Source organism: Hyla sarda, chromosome 11 (assembly GCF_029499605.1).
Source record: "Hyla sarda isolate aHylSar1 chromosome 11, aHylSar1.hap1, whole genome shotgun sequence".
Taxonomy (NCBI): Eukaryota; Metazoa; Chordata; class Amphibia; order Anura; family Hylidae; genus Hyla; species Hyla sarda.
In genome coordinates this window covers 14,037,876-14,058,806 of record NC_079199.1, presented here as the reverse complement: position 1 = coordinate 14,058,806, position 20,931 = coordinate 14,037,876, and the positions used below count along the sequence as shown (strand labels likewise).

Sequence of the window (20,931 nt, the reverse complement as noted above, 5' to 3'; positions counted from 1 at the left end):
TAACTAGTATAAAACTGCTCCTATATACAAGAATATAACTACTATAATACTGCTCCTATATACAAGAATATAACTACTATAATACTGCTCCTATATAAAAGAATATAACTACTATAATACTGCTCCTATGTACAAGAATATAACTACTATAATACTGCCTCCTATGTACAAGAATACAACTATTATAATACTGCTCCTTTATACAAGAATATAACTACTATAATACTGCTCCTATATAAAACAATATAACTACTATAATACTGCCCCTATATACAAGAATATAACTACTATAATACTGCTCCTATATACACAAGAATATAACTACTATAATACTGCTCCTATATACAAGAATATAACTACTATAATACTGCTCCTATATGCAAGAATATAACTACTATAATACTGCTCCTATATAAAAGAATATAACTACTATAATACTGCCCCTATATACAAGAATATAACTACTATAATACTGCCCCTATATACAAGAATTTAACTACTATAATACTGCTCCTATATACAAGAATATAACTACTATAATACTGCTCCTATGTACAAGAATATAACTACTATAATACTGCCTCCTATGTACAAGAATACAACTATTATAATACTGCTCCTTTATACAAGAATATAACTACTATAATACTGCTCCTATATAAAACAATATAACTACTATAATACTGCCCCTATATACAAGAATATAACTACTATAATACTGCTCCTATATACACAAGAATATAACTACTATAATACTGCTCCTATATACAAGAATATAACTACTATAATACTGCTCCTATATGCAAGAATATAACTACTATAATACTGCTCCTATATACAAGAATATAACTACTATAATACTGCTCCTATATACACAAGAATATAACTACTATAATACTGCTCCTATATACACAAGAATATAACTACTATAATACTGCTCCTATATACACAAGAATATAACTACTATAATACTGCTCCTATATACACAAGAATATAACTACTATAATACTGCTCCTATATACACAAGAATATAACTACTATAATACTGCTCCTATAAACACAAGAATATAACTACTATAATACTGCTCCTATATACACAAGAATATAACTACTATAATACTGCTCCTATATACAAGAATATAACTACTATAATACTGCTCCTATATACAAGAATATAACTACTATAATACTGCTCCTATATACAAGAATATAACTACTATAATACTGCTCCTATATACAAGAATATAACTACTATAATACTACCCCCTATATACAAGAATATAACTACTATAATACTGCTCCTATATACAAGAATATAACTACTATAATACTACCCCCTATATACAAGAATATAACTACTGTAATACTGCTCCTATATACAAGAATATAACTACTATAATACTGATCCTATATATGTGAATATAGCTACTATAATACTGCTCCTATATACAAGAATATAACTACTATAATACTGCCTCCTATATACAAGAATATAACTACTATAATACTGCTCCTATATACAAGAATATAACTACTATAATACTGCTCCTATATACAAGAATATAACTACTATAATACTGTCTCCTATATACAAGAATATAACTACTATAATACTACCCCCTATATACAAGAATATAACTACTGTAATACTGCTCCTATATACAGGAATATAACTACTATAATACTGCTCCTATGAACAAAATTATGTGTGCCTTAATATTTGACTGGAATTGTTCTTGAACTACATACACTATTACTGTGCAGTCAGACATAAATGAGTCCACGTTGGAGGAGCAGCAGTTAGTTTTAGTTAATGGCCACTGAAAACAAAAAGTCCATAGTATAGTCCTCATTCTTTGTTGATAAAGCCGCGTTGTACAGATACATGTCTCAGCCGTTTCCATCCCATTTCACTAGTGACATCAGATTTGGACAGGAGCGTAACTATGGGTAGTGCAGAGGAAGCAATCGCACCGTGGTCCTGGAGCCCGAGGGGGCCCAAAGGCCTGTTCTACCACCAGGGCCGGCTGTGCCTATAGGCAAAATAGGCAGCGGTCTAGAGCACCCGTCTGCCTGCCACAAGAAAGTTAGATAACCAGCATCTAAATCAATCACTCAGCCAGCAGCATGAGGAGGAGGTTTGTTACAGTGTATCACCCCAGTAGTTGGGTGGGCGTGTCAAGGGGCGGGCCATTGGGCGGAGTCAAGGGGCGGCAAAATTAGCTTTTGCCTAAGTTGGCAAAAATCCTTGCACCAGCCCTGTCTACCACACAAGATGACATGGCAGGTGGGGGCGCTGTTGCCGATTTTGCATTGGGCCCAGAAGCTTTACATTACACCTCTGGCTCTAACATAGTATGGAGCACTGGTGATGATGATGAGGATGATGATGTGCAGGGTCCGGCCTCATCCCTCCTGCAGGTCGCTGTCACCTGATCGTTTCACATAGATACTGTAATTCTCATCGGGTACGAGCTGGAGGGAATTCATGGTGAAGGTGGTCAGATAGCGGCCTGTAACAAGAGGGAGTCTGCATTAGAAAAAGAATTCTCATATATCCTATTAGTCATTTATGAGAGGTCCCAAAATCATTCATTCATCAACCAGAACAAAAGGTTTTTCCCTGTGGAGGACCCGACCTGCCTGCGCATTACATACTGTAGATTTAACGGGCACAGTGTAATACTTCATTTGTCCTGTGGAGGTGCTGCAGGGAAATTGAACAATTGCAGCTGGAGATATTCTGTGATCATCTTAATTCAGTTGTTAAAATTAAAATTGGACAACACCCTTTAAAGGGGTACTCCGCTCTAAACATCTTATCCCCTATCCAAAGGATAGAGGATAAAATGTTAGATCGTGGGGGTCCCACCACTGGGGACCCCCACGATCTCTGCTGTGGCACCCTTGATATTCAGTGCCTCCCTGTCCTTCACGGAACTCCGCTCCGTGCCTGATGACTGGCGATGCCAGTTGCCACGCCCCCTCCATTCACATCTATGGTAGGAGGGGGCCCCTACCATAGACATGAATAGAGGGGGCGTGGCGTGACTTCACGAATGCGGAAGCTGCAAGCTTCTGTGTTCCGGGGGCGCTGCCGCTGCCGGCCCAGTGACGGAACCCCCGCAATCTAACATCTTATACCCTATCCTTTGGATAGGGGATAAGATGTTTAAAGTGGAGTACCCATTTAAAGGGGTACTCTGCTGCCCCAGCATTCGGAACATTTTGTTCAGGAACAATGTTCAGGTTACAATCACGACCACACCCCTTTGTGACATTACGACCACGCCCCCCTTGTGACATCACACTACACACCCCTCAATGCCTGTCTATGGGAGGGGGCGTGGCACTGAATGAAAGGGGTGTCACAGCAGAGATCACGGGGTCCCCAGTGGCAGGATCCCCATAATCTAACATCTTATCCCCTATCCTTTGGAAAAGGGAATAAGATGTTTAGAGTGGAGTACCCCTTTAAAGGCTGTTCTCCAATTTTAATTTTAACAACTGAATTAATTACCAATTTAAAGGGGTACTCTGCTGCCCCAGCATTCGGAACATTTTGTTCAGCGAGGGTCGTGACGTGGCGAGGGTCGCGACCAAGCCCCCTCGTGACGTCACACCACACACCCGTCAATGCAAGTCTATGGGAGGGGGCGTGGCGGTAGCCACGCCCCCTCCCATAGACTTGCATTGAAGGGGCAGTGGGACCCCCGCAATCAGACATCCTTTGAATAGGGGATAAGATGTCTAGGGGCAGAGTACCCCTTTAAATGAAATAAAAGGGTTAAGTGATTTAACGAAAAGTTCTAAAAACGAAAATAAATTAAAATAAATAAATGCCTCCCCTCACCCGCCTGAAGGGAACAGAGGCTCCAAATGTCCCTAAACTGTGGTATTCCAAACACAAACAGCCTGGACCCGCGCCTAGATCCCAATCGGCGCATTTTGGCGCACGTAACCCTCACATGGGGACACGGGGCGTATGTAATGCACTGCAGAACTTCTCCACCGAGATTAGAAGTGTATACAGAGGGTTGTGAGATACGAGCCCTGTGGCACATTATGTGCTGGCAGGTTATAAAAGCCTCCGTAATATAATCAGAGGCCCCGCTGCCAGGACACATGTATGTGCGAGAGCCGTCATACACCCCAAATATAATTACCGGGATGACGGCTGCGATAGGCATCTACAGAGCGCAGGAGGCCGGGACACAGCGCAACCATTAAAAGATTAACTACAGCAAGTCAGCGGCGAAGTGAGGGACGAGCGAAATTGTGGAGGAAATTGGGGTAAAACGGAAATTGAGGATGAAATAGCGCTAAAATATAAGGGGGGAAAAGGAAGACTGCCAGATATGAAAATGTGTTACAATAAAGCGCTACACCGTGCACCGCCATATAGACATACTGAAAGGGGTATTCCAGGAAAAAAACGTTTTTTTTTTTATATATATATCAACTGGCTCCAGAAAGTTAAACAGATTTTTAAATTACTTCAATTAAAAAATCTTAATCCTTTCAGTACTTATGAGCTTCTGAAGTTAAGGTTGTTCTTTTCTGTCTAAATCCTCTCTGATGACACCTGTCTCGGGAAACGCCCAGTTTAGAAGAGGTTTGCTATGGGGATTTGCTTCTAAACTGGGCGTTTCCCGAGACAGGTGTCATCAGAGAGGACTTAGACAGAAAATAACAACCTTAACTTCAGAAGCTCATAAGTACTGAAAGGATTAAGATTTTTTAATAGAAGTAATGTACAAATCTGTTTAACTTTCTGGAGCCAGTTGATATATATAAAAAAAACGTTTTTTCCTGGAATACCCCTTTAAAGGGGTACTCCGGTGGAAAACTATTTTATTTTATTTTTTCATATGAACTGGCTCCAGAAAGTTAAACAGATTTGTAAATTACTTCTATTTTAAAATCTTAATCCTTCCAGTACTTATCAGCTGCGCTATACTCCAGAGGAAGTTGTGTGGTTCTTTCCAGTCTGACCACAGTGCTCTCTGCTGACACCTCTGTCCATGTCAGGAACTGTCCAGAGTAGGATCAAATCTCTATAGCAAACCTCTCCTGCTCTGGACAGTTCCTGACATGGACAGAGGTGGCAGCAGAGAGCACTGTGGTCAGACTGGAAAGAACTACACAACTTCCTCTGGAGCACACACAGCTGATAAGTATGGTAATGGAAGGATTAAGCTTTTTTAAAGTAATTCACATACCTATTTAACTTTCTGGCACCAGTTGAATTGAAAAAAAAATGTAAAATCAAATTTTGGTTTTCCACCAGAGTACCCCTTTAAGATTACCATAGGAGGTGTGCAAATCCAACAAGACACCTCAGCCACCTCTCTGGCACTGGAGGTGTCAACCACAAAACATTGATTCCAATAGTATGACACCATTATTAGGTTATTTTATGTATACGGATTTGTAAATTACTTTTAATCTTAATCTTTCCAGTACTTATTATCTCCTCTATACTCCAGAGGAAGTTGTGTAGTTCTTTCCAGTCTGACCACAGTGCTCTCTGCTGACACCTCTGTCCGTGTCAGGAACTGTCCAGAGCAGGAGAGGTTTGTTAGGAGGATTTGTTCCTGCTCTGGACAGTTCCTGACATGGACTGAGGTGACAGCAGAGAGCACATGTCTAACTGGAAACAACTACACAACTTCCTGTGGAGCATACAGCAACTGATAAGTACTGGAAGGATTAAGATTTTTAAATAGAAGTCATTCACAATTCTGTATAACTTTCTGGAACCAGTTGAGATAAAAAATAAATAAAAAAAAAACAAACAAACAAAACCTGGAATACCCCCTAAACACGGTATGGTAGTATTTACTCAAGCATTGTATGGCACTACTATAATTTTGGCAGTGAATGATGGTGCCAGCACTGTTTGGCATTGTATTAGGCAACCGTAAGGAAGTGTTCCTTGGCCACTGTATGGCTCTACTGTTATTAGAGCCTTTAATAAGGCACAGTATGGCCATTTATACACTGTATGACGGGACCATCTGAAATTACCAGTCCAAAGCTACATACCAGTCCATGTTTTCTGCTGACTAATCATGAAGTTGCGACACTGTGGACGACCGTTGCAGAACTCAGCCGCCTCCGCTGCGCTGTGCACGGATAACAGACATCCCTGATGGTTATAGGACGGCCAGCACCGGAAACCTCCATCTGTGTCGTTCATGCGGAATCCTCTGAACACGGTGTAGTCTGGGATATAGAGCAGGACATCATTAGGTTCCTGTATAAACTTAAAGGGGTACTCCAGTGGAAAACTTAAAAAAAAAAAAAAATCAACTGGTGCCAGAAAGTCAAACAGATTTGTAAATTACTTCTATTAAAAAATCTTAATCCTTCCAGTACTTATTAGCTGCTGAATACTACAGAGGAAATTCTTTTCTTTTTGGAACACAGTGCTCTCTGCTGACGTCTCTGTCCAGAGCAGCATATATTTGCTATGGGGATTTTCTCCTATTCTGGACAGTTCCTAAAATACACAGAGATGTCAGCAGAGAGCACTGTGCTTGTGATGTCAGCAGAGAGCTCTGTTTTGCAAAAAGAAAAGAATTCCCTCTGTAGTATTCAGCAGCTAATAAGTACAGGAAGGATTAAGATTTTTTAATAGAAGCAATTTACAAATCTGTTTAACTTTCTGGCACCAGTTGATTTAAAAGAAAAAAGTTTTCCACCGGAATACCCCTTTAAAGGGGTACTCCACTGGAAAACATTTACTTGTAGTGGAGACTATTGATGAGGCATGTGGCAAGCACCTTTAAAGGGGCATATCTCTGACACTATTAATGGGGCATGTTGTCGGCATTATTGATGGGGCAGTAGTGGATACTAAAGATCAGTGGTTTTCAAACTGTGGACCTCCAGATGTTGCAACAGCTGGATGTCTACAGATTGGAGACCACCTCTATAGATGAACATGGGGTATGTGGCTTTATTGGGACGTGTGTTTGAGACTATTGATGTGGCATGTGGCTGGCACTATTGATGGGGAATGTAGCTGGCACTATTGATGTGGCATGTGGCTGGCACTATTGATGGGGCATGTGACTGGCACTATTGATGTGGCATGTGGCTGGCACTATTGATGTGGCATGTGACTGGCACTATTGATGTGGCATGTGGCTGGCACTATTGGTGGGACATATGGCTGAAACTAAATAGGGGCATTAGGCTTGAACTTGTGCCTGGCAATATTGATGGATCATGTAGCTGGCACTATTGATAGGGAATATGTCTGCCACTATTGATGGGGGACGTGGCTGGTACTATTGATGGGTCATGTGGCTGGTACTATTGATGGGACATGTGTCTGGCGATACTGATGGGGCATGTGGCTGGCACTATTAATGGGGGATGTGGCGGGCACTATTGATGGAACATGTGTCTGGCACTATTGATGGGTCATGTGTCTGGCACTATTGATGGGTCATGTGGCTGGCACTATTAATGGGGGATGTGGCTGGCACTATTGATGGGTAGTGTTGAGCGGCATAGGCCATATTCGAATTCGCGAATATTCGCGAATATATGAACGAATATTCGTCTTATATTCGCATATTCGTAACATCCGCGTTTTTATTTTCGCATACGCGAATATTCCCGTATACGAAAATTAGCATAAGAGAAAATCCGCATATGCGAAACTTAGCATATGCAAATTTTTTGCATATGCGAAAATTCGCGCCCCAGTCTCACACAGTAGTATTAGAGCCTTCTTTACACCACATAAGCTGGAAGCAGAAAGGGATGATCACTGTTATGTGTACTGTGGAAAAAAAAAAAAAAAAAAAAACCAATATTCGTAATTACGAATACATAGTGCTATATTCGCGAATATTCGCGAATTCGCGAATATGCGATATTCGCGAATAAAATTCGCATTGCGAATATTCGTGAGCAACACTATTGATGGGTCATGTGACTGGCGCTATTGATGGGACATGTGTCTGGCACCATTGATGGATCATGTGGCTGGCGCTATTGATGGGACATGTGTCTGGCACTATTGATGGGTCATGTGGCTGGCGCTATTGATGGGACATGTGTCTGGCACTACTGATGGGGCATGTGGCTGGCACTATTGATGGGGCATGTGGCTGGCACTATTGATGGGGGATGTGGCTGGCACTATTGATGGGGGATGTGGCTGGCACTATTGATGGAGCACGTGCCTGGCACTATTTATGGGGCATGTGGCTGAAACTAAATAAGGGCACAAGGCTGGAACTGAAGAAGGAACATGTGTCTGCCACTACTGATGGGGCATGTGGCTGGCACTACTGATGGGGCATGTAGCTGGCACTATTGATGGGGAATGTAGCCTGCACTATTGATGGGACATGTGGCAGGCACTATTGATGGGGAATGTGGCTGGCACTATTGATGGGTCATGTGGCTGGCACTATTGATGGGGAATGTGACTGGCACTATTGATGCGTCATGTGGCTGGCACTATTGATGGGGAATGTAGCTGGCACTATTGACGGGAAACGTGGCTAGTGGCACTATTGATAGGGAATGGGGCTTGCACTATTTATGAGGCCCGTGGGAGGCACTATTGATGAAGAACGTGGCTGGCGCTATTGATGGGACATGTGGCGGGCACTATTGATGGGGCATGTGGCTGGCACTATTGATGGGACATGTGGCGGGCACTATTGATGGGACATGTGTCTGGCACTACTGATGGGACATGTGTCTGGCACTATTGATGGGGCATGTGTCTGGCACTATTGATGGGACATGTGTCTGGCACTATTGATGGGGCATGTGTCTGGCACTATTGATGGGGCATGTGTCTGGCACTATTGATGGGACATGTGGCGGGCACTATTGATGGGACATGTGTCTGGCACTACTGATGGGACATGTGGCGGGCACTATTGATGGGGCATGTGTCTGGCACTATTGATGGGACATGTGTCTGGCACTATTGATGGGGCATGTGTCTGGCACTATTGATGGGACATGTGTCTGGCACTATTGATGGGGCATGTGGCTGGCACTATTGATGGGGCATGTGTTTGGCACTATTGATGGGGCATGTGTCTGGCACTATTGATGGGACATGTGTCTGGCACTATTGATGGGGCATGTGGCGGGCACTATTGATGGGGTATGTGGCTGGCACTCTTGATGGGACATGTGTCTGGCACTATTGATGGGACATGTGTCTGGCACTATTGATGGGGCATGTGGCTGGCACTATTGATGGGGCATGTGTCTGGCACTATTGATGGGGCATGTGTCTGGCACTATTGATGGGACATGTGTCTGGCACTATTGATGGGGTATGTGTCTGGCACTACTGATGGGACATGTGTCTGGCACTATTGATGGGACATGTGTCTGGTACTATTGATGGGACATGTGTCTGGCACTATTGATGGGGCATGTGTCTGGCACTATTGATGGGGCATGTGTCTGGCACTATTGATGGGACATGTGTCTGGTACTATTGATGGGACATGTGTCTGGCACTATTGATGGGACATGTGGCTGGCACTATTGATGGGACATGTGGCTGGCACTACTGATGGAACATGTGGCTGGCACTATTGATGGAACATGTGGCTGGCACTACTGATGGGGCATGTGTCTGGCACTATTGATGGGGCATGTGTCTGGCACTATTGATGGGGCATGTGTCTGGCACTATTGATGGGACATGTGGCTGGCACTACTGATGGGACATGTGGCTGGCACTACTGATGGGACATGTGTCTGGCACTACTGATGGGACATGTGGCTGGCACTACTGATGGGACATGTGGCTGGCACTACTGATGGGACATGTGTCTGGCACTATTGATGGGACATGTGTCTGGCACTATTGATGGGACATGTGTCTGGCACTATTGATGGGACATGTGGCTGGCACTATTGATGGGACATGTGGCTGGCACTACTGATGGGACATGTGGCTGGCACTACTGATACTATCAATGGGCCATGTGACAGACGACATGCCGGATATAATTTTTTTCCAGAGACAATAACGGACATGTAACTCACCACGTAAATGATGCTCTTGGCTCTGATTCATTCCTGTCTTGTAAACCTTTAACACGTCTTCGAAAGCCTCGAGCGTCTCATTGATCCCGACCTGTAATTCTCCTGCAATAAAAAAACAGCGTCAGGACCCGTAAGAAAAAAATGTAATGTGTGGTCCGAAAAGGAAATATGGCGGAGGTGATAATACCTGTCATGTTCATTATGTCTTCCAGGAGCGGCTGCAGGGCACGGGGAGCGGCGTGCGGTAAGAGGTAGGTAAAGAAGAATCTGAAAAAACATCAATTATTACCAATTATTACCCCAAAAATTCCATAATTTGCAAACATAGGGGGAGATTTATCAAATCCCGTCTAGAGGAAAAGTCGCTGAGTTGCCCATAGCAACCAATCAGATCGCTTCTTTCTTAGAGGCCTTTTCAAAAATGAAAGCAAATCTGATTGGTTGCTATGGGCAACTGGTCAACGTTTCCTCTGGACAGGCTTTGATAAATCCCCCCCCCCTCCCCCATAGATTGCTCTGTTTCCTGATGGTGGTGCTAAAGAGCGGCAGATTGTAAAGAGACAAATATTGCGCAGTGACGTTTTTTTGTCAGCAATTGTAATGTCCGGCGGTTACCTGTACGCGTTGTAGAGGTTCCTCTTCTCATTGGACCCTGTGCACCTCCCGACAGCCGAGCAAGTCATGGTATACGTCCGGGCAGGGAAGGAGAGGGCGCAGTCTGCGTCCTGACTACACGTTGGCTCTTCACTACTGGCGTCATCCATGTCCGTCACTTTTAGGTTCCCGTCTACAAGGACAAACTGTCTTGGCTGGAAATCCAGGAGGGCGATGGAGCCCATGGGGGAATTGGCCAGATAATGCAGCAACTGCACCAATTCCCAACAGATCTGTCGAAGAATAATCGAAATGTGAAATAAATCCTTTGCGGCATGTCCTGCGAGCCCTATAGGCAGTGTTTTCCAAACAGCGTGCCTCCAGCTGTTGCAAAACTACAACTCCCAGCATGCCCGGACAGCCAAATGCTTTTCTTTTTGGATTTCTCGTCTGTCAGGACCACGGTGCTCTCTGCTGACATCTGCTGTCCATTTTAGGAACTGTCCAGAGCAGCATATGCTTGCTATGGGGATTTTCTCCTGCTCTGGAAAGTTCCTAAAATGCACAGCAGAGGTCAGCAGAGAGCACTGTGGTCATGACAGAAGAGAAATCCAAAAAGAAAAGAATTTCCTCTGTAGTATACAGCCCCTAAAAGGTACTGGAAGGATTAAGATTTTTTAATAGAAGTCATTTACAAATCTGTTTAACTTTCTGGCACCAGTTGATTTAAAAAAATATATATATTTCCACGGTTGTGAAACACTGTTTTAAAAAGTTGCCAAAAGTCTTGAAAGTTGCAGAACCCCCACCAACTGTGAGCCCTATGTACAGTGTTTTCCAACCAGCGTGCCTCCAGCTGTTGCAAAACTACAACTCCCAGCATTTTCTGTTTGGGAAACACTGTATAAGAAAGTTGCAGGACTATTTAAATTTTTTGCTATTGACATATAAGTTGAATCTCCTTTATAAATAACATCGCCATATTGTCACTGCAACTACCCACATGCGTTTTGGTTGCAGCGATGCATCACACATTGGCGTTTCCATAAGCTTATAACCCAGGAATGCAGTGGGGCCATAAAAATTCCCTTTCGGGCCCTGGTATATTACAGTATAATGACTCTCCGGGTGACCTCTGACCTTTACAGGGCCACTTATATAAACACAGATCTGAGCTGTCCCCTCTGAGTGATGGAGCTGTGAATTGTAAATGCCCCCCCCCCCCCCCTTGTGTCCCTGCAGAGGGGACATTGCATGACATTAAGCAGGCTGTTTGCACAGACCTCTATGGTAATCCTTTTTGCTGGGGGGGGGGGAATCCTTGACTCATTAACCATGGCACAGCTGGAAGGAGATTGCATTGAGCAGGCCTGACCCAGCTGTCCCCTGGTTACTATCACCCACCTTGCATGACCACAGAAACAATTGCCATTGTTTGCCCTTTTACTCACTTTAAATCGCTCCTCCCAGGGGGTTTGCAGGAGCTGAATCATCTCCAGGGGGGATCCGAGTTCCAACATTGCCGTGACCCTGATGTCCGAGGGGGCACTGCTAACATAGCACTGGCCATGGAGCTGCAAAGAGACAGAAAGAGCATAAAAATGTTAAAAAATAAATTCAAAAAAATCACTAATGAGGCCTTGGTATGACGGGCCGCGCATTTGCTTTGATTAAACGGTGAATCCGCATCCTCCGCCACTTTAAGACAATCGCAATGTCCACACGTAATCCTTGTCCTCTTATTGTCCCCATACAATGACGTGTGAGATGTGGATTGTGTCATCAGCTCTTCTTTACATCACCCTTCATTGTGCGGGACCAAGTAGAGCTAGCGATTGCTAATTTACTATGTACTCTGTGACACCCACTACCAAACGGGGGAGGGGGGGGGGTGAAAACTTTCCGCACTGTTGGGTAATTGTCACGATGCCGGCTGGCAGGAGGTGGATCCTCTGTGCCAGAGAGGGATAGCGAGGACCGTGCTAGTGGACCGGTTCTAAGACACTGCTGGTTTTCACCAGAGCCCGCCGCAAAGCGGGATGGTCTTGCTGCGGCGGTAGTGACCAGGTCGTATCCACTAGCAACGGCTCACCTCTCTGGCTGCTGAAGATAGGCGAGGTACAAGGGAGTAGGCAGAAGCAAAGTCGGACGTAGCAGAAGGTCGGGGGCAGGCGGCAAGGTTCGTAGTCAGGGGAGATAGCAGAAGTTCTGGTACACAGGCTTTAAACACACAAAACGCTTTCACTAGGCACAAGGGCAACAAGATCCGGCAAGGAAGTGCATGGGAGGAGGATAGATATAGTCAGGGACCAGGTGGAAGCCAATTAAGCTAATTGGGCCAGGCACCAATCATTGGTGCACTGGCCCTTTAAGTCTCAGGGAGCTGGCGCGCGCGCGCCCTAGAGAGCGGAGCCGCGCGCGCCAGCACATGACAGCAGGGGACGGGAACGGGTAAGTGACCTGGGATGCGATTCGCGAGCGGGCGCGTCCCGCTGTGCGAATCGCATCCCCAACGGCCATGACAGAGCAGCGCTCCCGGTCAGCGGGACTGACCGGGGAGCTGCAGGGAGAAAGACGCCGTGAGCGCTCCGGGGAGGAGCGGGGACCCGGAGCGCTAGGCGTAACAGTACCCCCCCCCTTAGGTCTCCCCTTCTCTTTATCCGGTAACTGCCTCCCCTGGGATGAGGACACCGGGAAAGGATGGAGGGATTCCTCAACGGAAGGCAGAACAGCAGGAGTAGGAATGGGGAGAGAGGGCAGAGGGCGAGACCTGGCACGGGGCAGTGTGACACCAGGACGAGGGCCATGCGGGGACACAGGGGCTTGCCTGATGGGACTGGGAGGGGGGGAGAGGCATTTCCTGTGGCAGGCAGAGTCCTTAATGACCTTAGGGGGACCGGATACAGGAGGAACCACAGGGTCACGGCAGGGAGTACTGGGAACCGGTTGAAGGCAGTCCTTGGAACAAGAGGGGCCCCAACTCTTGATCTCCCCAGTGGACCAATCCAGGGTTGGGGAATGGTGTTGAAGCCAGGGTAGTCCAAGGAGAACTTCAGAAGTGCAATTAGGAAGGACCAAAAATACAATTTCCTCGTGATGAGGTCCGATGCACATTAGGAGGGGCTCCGTGCGGAAACGCACGGTGCAATCCAACCTGGCTCCGTTGACCGCGGAAACGTGGAGTGGCTTGACAAGACGGGTCACCGGAATGCGGAATTTATTCACTAAGGACTCCCGAATAAAATTCCCAGAAGCTCCAGAGTCCAGGCAGGCCACGGCTGAGAGGGAAGAGCTGGCTGAAGTAGAAATCCGAACAGGCACCGTGAGACGTGGAGAAGCCGACTTAGCATCAAGAGACGCCACACCCACGAGAGCTGGGTGCGAGCGTGCGTTTCCCAGACGTGGAGGACGGATTGGGCAATCCACCAAAAAATGTTCAGTACTGGCACAGTACAGACAAAGATTCTCTTCCTTACGGCGATTCCTCTCTTCCAGGGTCAGGCGAGACCGATCCACTTGCATGGCCTCCTCGGCGGGAGGCCTAGGCGCAGATTGCAGTGGAGACTGTGGGAGAGGTGTCCAGAGATCTAAGTCTTTTTCCTGGCGGAGCTCTTGATGCCTCTCAGAAAAACGCATGTCAATGCGAGTGGCTAGATGAATGAGTTCATGCAGGTTAGCAGGAGTCTCTCGTGCGGCCAGAACATCTTTAATGTTGCTGGATAGGCCTTTTTTAAAGGTCGCGCAGAGAGCCTCATTATTCCAGGATAGTTCAGAGGCAAGAGTACGGAATTGTATGGCGTACTCGCCAACGGAGGAATTACCCTGGACCAGGTTCAGCAGGGCAGTCTCAGCAGAAGAGGCTCGGGCAGGTTCCTCAAAGACACTTCGAATTTCCGAGAAGAAGGAGTGTACAGAGGCAGTGACGGGGTCATTGCGGTCCCAGAGCGGTGTGGCCCATGACAGAGCTTTTCCAGACAGAAGGCTGACTACGAAAGCCACCTTAGACCTTTCAGTAGGAAACTGGTCCGACATCATCTCCATGTGCAGGGAACATTGCGAAAGAAAGCCACGGCAAAACTTAGAGTCCCCATTAAATTTGTCCGGCAAGGACAGGCGGAGGCTAGGAGTGGCCACTCGCTGCGGAAGGGGTGCAGGAGCTGGCGGAGGAGATGGTTGTTGCTGCTGTAGCTGTGACTGTACTTGCTGTAGTTGTGACTGGAGTTGCTGTGTCATGGTGGTCAAGTACGACAGCTGGTGATCTTGTTGGGCGAGCTGACGAGCTTGCTGGGCGACCAGCGTAGGGAGGTCAGCGACAACTGGCAGAGGAACTTCAGCGGGATCCATGGCCGGATCTACTGTCACGATGCCGGCTGGCAGGAGGTGGATCCTCTGTGCCAGAGAGGGATAGCGAGGACCGTGCTAGTGGATCGGTTCTAAGACACTACTGGTTTTCACCAGAGCCCGCCGCAAAGCGGGATGGTCTTGCTGCGGCGGTAGTGACCAGGTCGTATCCACTAGCAACGGCTCACCTCTCTGGCTGCTGAAGATAGGCGAGGTACAAGGGAGTAGGCAGAAGCAAAGTCGGACGTAGCAGAAGGTCGGGGGCAGGCGGCAAGGTTCGTAGTCAGGGGAGATAGCAGAAGTTCTGGTACACAGGCTTTAAACACACAAAACGCTTTCACTAGGCACAAGGGCAACAAGATCCGGCAAGGAAGTGCATGGGAGGAGGATAGATATAGTCAGGGACCAGGTGGAAGCCAATTAAGCTAATTGGGCCAGGCACCAATCATTGGTGCACTGGCCCTTTAAGTCTCAGGGAGCTGGCGCGCGCGCGCCCTAGAGAGCGGAGCCGCGCGCGCCAGCACATGACAGCAGGGGACGGGAACGGGTAAGTGACCTGGGATGCGATTCGCGAGCGGGCGCGTCCCGCTGTGCGAATCGCATCCCCAACGGCCATGACAGAGCAGCGCTCCCGGTCAGCGGGACTGACCGGGGAGCTGCAGGGAGAAAGACGCCGTGAGCGCTCCGGGGAGGAGCGGGGACCCGGAGCGCTAGGCGTAACAGTAATTTATCATTTTTGCCCATTCCTAAAAGTTATCTCATTGCAAAATAGAAAACCAGCTTGTATATTATTTAAGAAGCTTGAATATTTACTTATTCTTGACGCATTTCGGTCACAAAAGACTTTAGTTGGGTGTATCCCAAGCAGGGTGCCTCCTGCGGTTGGAAAACTACAACTCACAGCATGCCCGGACAGCCAAAGGCTGTCCGGGCATGCTGGAAGTTGCAGTTTTGCAACAGCAGGAGGCACACTGCTTGGGAAACATTGAAACACTGGCTGACTAAGGTCTTTTGTGACCGAAACACGTCAGGCATGTTGAAAGTATGTATTTTAACATTTTTATATTTTTTTTGCCTTGTGGATTTCTACATCATGGAGTGGCGTGGAGATGAGGCAAAAAAGCTTTGGAACTTTTAAAAAAAAGCTGCAAATAATAAATATGTCTATGAACCTTAACCACCAACATCTGTCGGAAAGCAAAACTGGCAAACAGGGCGCAAAAGTAGATTTTTTATGCTTACCGTAAAATCTCTTTCTCGGAGGATCCATTGGGGGACACAGAGACCGTGGGTATATTTTAGGGATCGACCGATATCGTTTTTTTAGGGCCGATACCGATAATCGGTGGAGGTTAGTGCCGATAGCCGATAACTTATACCGATATTCCAGTATAAGTTATCGGCTATTTATCCCCCCGCGACACCGCTGCAGATCATTGATTAAAGCGAGCACTTTAAATCAATGCGCTGCAGTGGCTTTTGCGGTGCCATAGACCGCCTCCACCACCCGCTACTCTCCCCCTACCTGTCCAGGGGTCCTGAGTCCTATCACCGCCACCCCCGCACCGCTCCCCCCACTGCTGCACCGCTCCCCCCACCGCCGCACCACTCCGTGCCCCCTACCTCCGCGACGCGTAGCACCCGCCACCGCCCCGGCCCCATTGCCTCCCCCATCCCCGGTTTTATAATTACCTGTTCCCGGGGTCCACTCTACATTTGGCTCCGGTGGCGTCCTCCTGAGCTGTCACTGTGCGCACTGACGGTGACGTCACGTCGCGCACGTCACGTCACTCGTCATTGCGCACAGCGTAACGCAGAATGCAGCAGGAGCCAGAAGTAGCATGAACCCCGGGCACAGGTAATTATAAAACCGGGGATGGGGGAGGCAATGGGGCCAGGGCGGTGCGGTGGGGAGTGCAACGCGGTGCGGCAGGTCGGGTGGGCGGTCGTGGTGCGGTGTGGCGGGTCAGAGGGGGGGTACTATCGGAATATCGGCAAGGTAATCGCCGATAATGCCCAAAATCGTGATTATCGGCCGATAATATCAGCCAAACCTATAATCGGTCGATCCCTAGTATATTTTGCTGCCGCTAGGAGGCTGACACTAGGCATACGAAAAGAAGTCGTCCCCTCCTGGTAGGATATACCCCGCATACTGACACTGCGCTAATCAGTTTAGTCCCAAAGCAGTAGGAGAGGACGAACAGAAAAGAAACCAGCAGGTGTCCGAGGGAACCAGACAAATAAAGAACTGAACACAACCCCTCGGACAGAAAAACCGAACCATAGTAACCAAAACAAAGGGGTGGGTGCTGTGTCCCCCAATGCATCCTCCGAAAAAGAGATTTTATGATAAGCATAAAAAATCTACTTTTCCTGGTCAGATAGGCGTCCCGGATATCTACTGAGGAAAGAAACTCCCCTTGATCCATGGACGCGACCACCGAGTGGAGGGACTCCATGGTGCGTTTCCTTTGTGTGTTTTTATCCTTTGTTTATGCTGCACTTGGATTTTAACTTTTCTGGAAAGAAAATTAGGATTTTACCCGTGTTGGGAGCCAGAAGTCCACCTTCATTTCCAGTGCTGTATACTGTACGTGATATATTGTGACACCGAGGCGTTGTCACTCCTGTAATGCCTAACACGTGTAAAGCAGCCTGGTTATCCAGGAAGTGTCCTGAGGAGCCGCAACTATGACTTCTCTCATTGAGGTCACCAGAGGCCCCATAGTCCTATATGGACATAATAGAGCGGAGGGGGGGGGTCTTGATCATGATAATATGTGATCACCTATTGACTTCAATGAGCACTGTTGCTTAGGAACCCCAGGGAAACATGATAAAGCCTTTTTACAATATTTGTAAAAAAAAATTAAGGAAAATAATATATATATATATTTATACAGATGCTTATCACAAAAGCCATTCCAAATCCATATTTCTGGGGTCTCCAATGCAGAACCCTCCTGATCCTGTATCATTAGTCATTGGATTGTCCCTACATCAAAGAGACCCCATAAGGAATAGTTGTAAACATGTGAGAGATCCTATTCACCTCCCTGCTGTCATCTTTACACCCCCCATCCCCCAGCTCTGGACTGTATGTACAACAGAACCAAGTGCAGTCATGGACTTCAGAATAAAAAAGCCAATTCCATCCCGTCTCTTGGTATTTTCTGATAAGTCCTATAGACACGGCAAAAGATAACATTGGTGGGACCCAATGGGGCTGGGGTTGCACTCCTGGGTGGATTGTGTGTCCCTCGTTATAGTCTCCTGTTATATCTTGGCCACTTATGGGCCAAATCTGCTGATGTTTCATAGCAATGTTTGGTGGTCTCTGACCAGTGTTTCCCCAATCTGTAACTCTTAAAGGGGTACTCCGCTGCCCCAACGTTCGGAACATTTTGTTCCAAATACTTGGAGCATGCGGCGGGGGTCGTGACGTCACTGCCACGCCCCTCATGACATCACATCACGCCCCCTTAATGCAAGTCTATGTGAGGGAGCGTGGCAGCCGCCACGCCCCCTCCCATAGACTTGCATTGAGGGGGCGTGGTGTGATGTCACGAGGGGCGTGACAGTGACTTCACGACCCCCACTGCCACTCCAAGAATTCTAAACGAATGTTGGGTACTGCACAGATATCGCGGTGGTCCCAGCGGTGGGAACCCCACAATCAGACATCTATCTTATCCCCTAAACAGTTGTAGTTTGTACAACAGCTGGAGAACCCCAGGTTGGTGAACAATGGTGGTCCTGAAGACCTTCAACACTGGTCAGGGAGTTTCCCAATGTAAATTCTCCATTACAATTCTGCTTTGGAAAACAATTCCTCATTCAGCCTGCCCTGGAGGGTATAGGGTCAGGCCTGGTGCAAGAATTTTTGCCACCCTAGATGAAAGCTAATTTTGCCGCCCCTTGACCCCGCCCATTGGCTCCTCTTGTATGGAGGTGCACGCAATGTCAGGATGTTGGACAGACCTGACCTCAGTGATCCCCCCCCTGTCTGTCTCGGAGGTGGCGCTGCCCTCCTCCAGCAGGCTGAAAAATGACGATTATATAGTATGGGTGGGGGTTTTGCTTAATGGGCAGGTGCTTCGGATAGGTGGGTCCTTCGGATGCTGGCTAAACTTTATTGCAGCAGGCAGAGCGGCGCCACCATCAAGAGGGTGCTCTAGGCAGCTGCCTATTTTGCCTACAGGGCGTATAGGGTGCCTTACCCAGCGCTGCAGCCATGGTCCACAGACCCATAATGTCATCATCAGAAGATAAGTTATCACTGTTGCCTAGTGACCTGTTGCCTAGTGACCTGTTGCCTAGTGACCTGTTGCCTAGTGACCTGTTGCCTAGTGACCTGTTGCCTAGTGACCTGTTGCTAGTCATTCTAGAAAAAGCCTTGTTCACCACCGAAATGTTACCGGATGGTTGGAGAAGTTGCTCTTGGAGGATTTGTTAGATACCGGCCAGTGCAGAGCTTTCTCAGGTATGGCAGCCGGCCTGTCTCAGGTAGGGGTGCCACCGTTCTTGCCAAAAAATACCGGCCATACTAATTTGCATAATTAATTATATATGTGTGACATCACAGGATACACATATGCAGGGGGAAATTTTGTCCTATTCTGACCCCTATAGTTTTTATTTTTATTTCTTCTTATACGGGCCTCTATGAGGGCTCATTTTTTGCGGCTTCGGATCCCGACCACGTGAGCGAAAGAGCGTGACGTCACGACTCCGCCCCCGTGTGATGTCACACCCCGCCCCTCAATGCAAGTCTATGGGAGGGGGCGTGACTGCTTGCATTGAGGGGGCGGAGCGTGACGTCACACGGGGGCAGAGCCATGGCATCACAACGCTCCAGACCCGTGATCGACAGTAATCAGACCCGGAGCGTACACGGGACCCCTACGATCAGGCATCTTATCCCCTATCCTTTGGATAGGGGATAAGATGTCTAAGCGCCGGAGTACCCCTTCAACACTTTTTTTTTTTTTTTTTAATTAAATTTGGGAGTTGCAGTTAGTTACTAACTACACAACTTCCTCTGGAGCATACAGCAGCTGATAAGTACTGGAAGGGTTAAGATTTATAAACAGAAGTGATTTACAAATCTGTAGAACTTTCTAGCACCAGTTCATTTAAAAAAACATTTTTTTGCACCGGAGTGCCCCTTTAAGTCCCAAATACTTGCCGTAGCACCTTACCTGGATGATCCCCGGGTGGCGGAGGATCTGTAGTAGAGCAATCTCCTTTTGTAGCTTATACGTGGCCAGTCGGTGGCATCCGGAGTGGTCGCCATATTGCTGCACACATTGCTTCATGTCGTTGCCTTGGCCATGGATGGACTTCAGGGCGATGGATTTGCCCTTCAGTAACGTTCCCTTCACCACCACCTTGGTAAATCCTGATCCAATATAATCCAGTCCTGTTATCTGGCTTAGATCCTTACAGGTCAGAGACTGAGGACCCTCCAGGTCCATCTCCATGTATCTCACAGACTCTTCCGGGACGGTGTCTTTAATCCCCATTAAGGTTTGATAGAAAAATTCCAAATCCTTTTGTCTCCCCATAATTTCTCGCCTCATTTGCCGGCTGTTCTGGGAATATAGGAACGGTTTGTAGGTGCAACCTCCGGGAAAGGAGAATTTGAGATATAAAGCCATGAGCATGAGCGCAGCTCCAGAAATGATGTGTCCTTTCATTGTCCCCTTCTCACAACTTCTCACCTCTGTCCTCTTACTGTAAATGAGTTCATTAGGAAAGGAATGCCGCCCCTGTTTGGCTAATGGGGTGGGTTAATGGGACGGTGGACACCCACTGAGGAGGGTCTAATAAAACCCATCATCCCTTACCTGACCTCACTCTGCAAACTTTTGATCCCTGGATTACCGTCAGCTCTCTGCTGACCCCTAATGGGGAAAAGTAGGAACAACAGTGTAACAGGGAGCA

General features: G+C 47.1%; 2 protein-coding genes across 7 annotated transcripts in view; one reads left to right on the top strand and one right to left on the bottom strand.

The window, feature by feature from the left end:
- Nucleotides 1-1,673: 1,673 nt before the first annotated feature.
- LOC130295027 (extracellular tyrosine-protein kinase PKDCC-like) lies at nucleotides 1,674-20,684 on the bottom strand. The gene is made up of 7 exons (XM_056545242.1): nucleotides 20,187-20,684; nucleotides 12,093-12,215; nucleotides 10,663-10,934; nucleotides 10,235-10,314; nucleotides 10,048-10,149; nucleotides 6,049-6,228; nucleotides 1,674-2,513 (listed from the first exon to the last, which is right to left on the bottom strand). Exons 1-7 carry the CDS (start codon nucleotides 20,682-20,684, stop codon nucleotides 2,407-2,409), a joined length of 1,362 nt encoding a protein of 453 aa, XP_056401217.1. The 3' UTR covers nucleotides 1,674-2,406.
- LOC130295024 (cholesterol 24-hydroxylase-like) overlaps nucleotides 10,056-20,931 on the top strand; it is a 40,519-nt gene continuing 29,643 nt past the window's right edge. For 2 of the 6 annotated variants that reach the window (XM_056545237.1, XM_056545233.1), the window contains exon 1: nucleotides 19,372-19,491. Coding sequence is in view for 1 of the 6 variants with exons in the window: in XM_056545232.1 (XP_056401207.1) it covers nucleotides 19,407-19,468 (62 nt within the window). In the remaining 5 variants the exon portion in view is untranslated. Of the gene's footprint in view, nucleotides 10,178-10,259; nucleotides 10,299-19,371; nucleotides 19,492-20,931 lie in introns of those variants that run through there. The other 4 variants (XM_056545234.1, XM_056545235.1, XM_056545232.1 and 1 more) reach the window with 4 other exon arrangements.

What these genes read in the sequence shown, in the direction of transcription:
- LOC130295027 (XM_056545242.1), bottom strand. Translation starts at nt 20,684, where the DNA reads ATGAAAGGACACATCATTTCTGGAGCTGCGCTCATGCTCATGGCTTTA. An exon ending in CCTGGGAGGAGCGATTTAAA is followed by an intron (nt 10,935 to 12,092) that starts GTGAGTAAAAGG and finishes ATTCTTCGACAG; the next exon opens with ATCTGTTGGGAATTGGTGCA. An exon ending in CCAAGAGCATCATTTACGTG is followed by an intron (nt 6,229 to 10,047) that starts GTGAGTTACATG and finishes TCTATATCCCAG; the next exon opens with ACTACACCGTGTTCAGAGGA.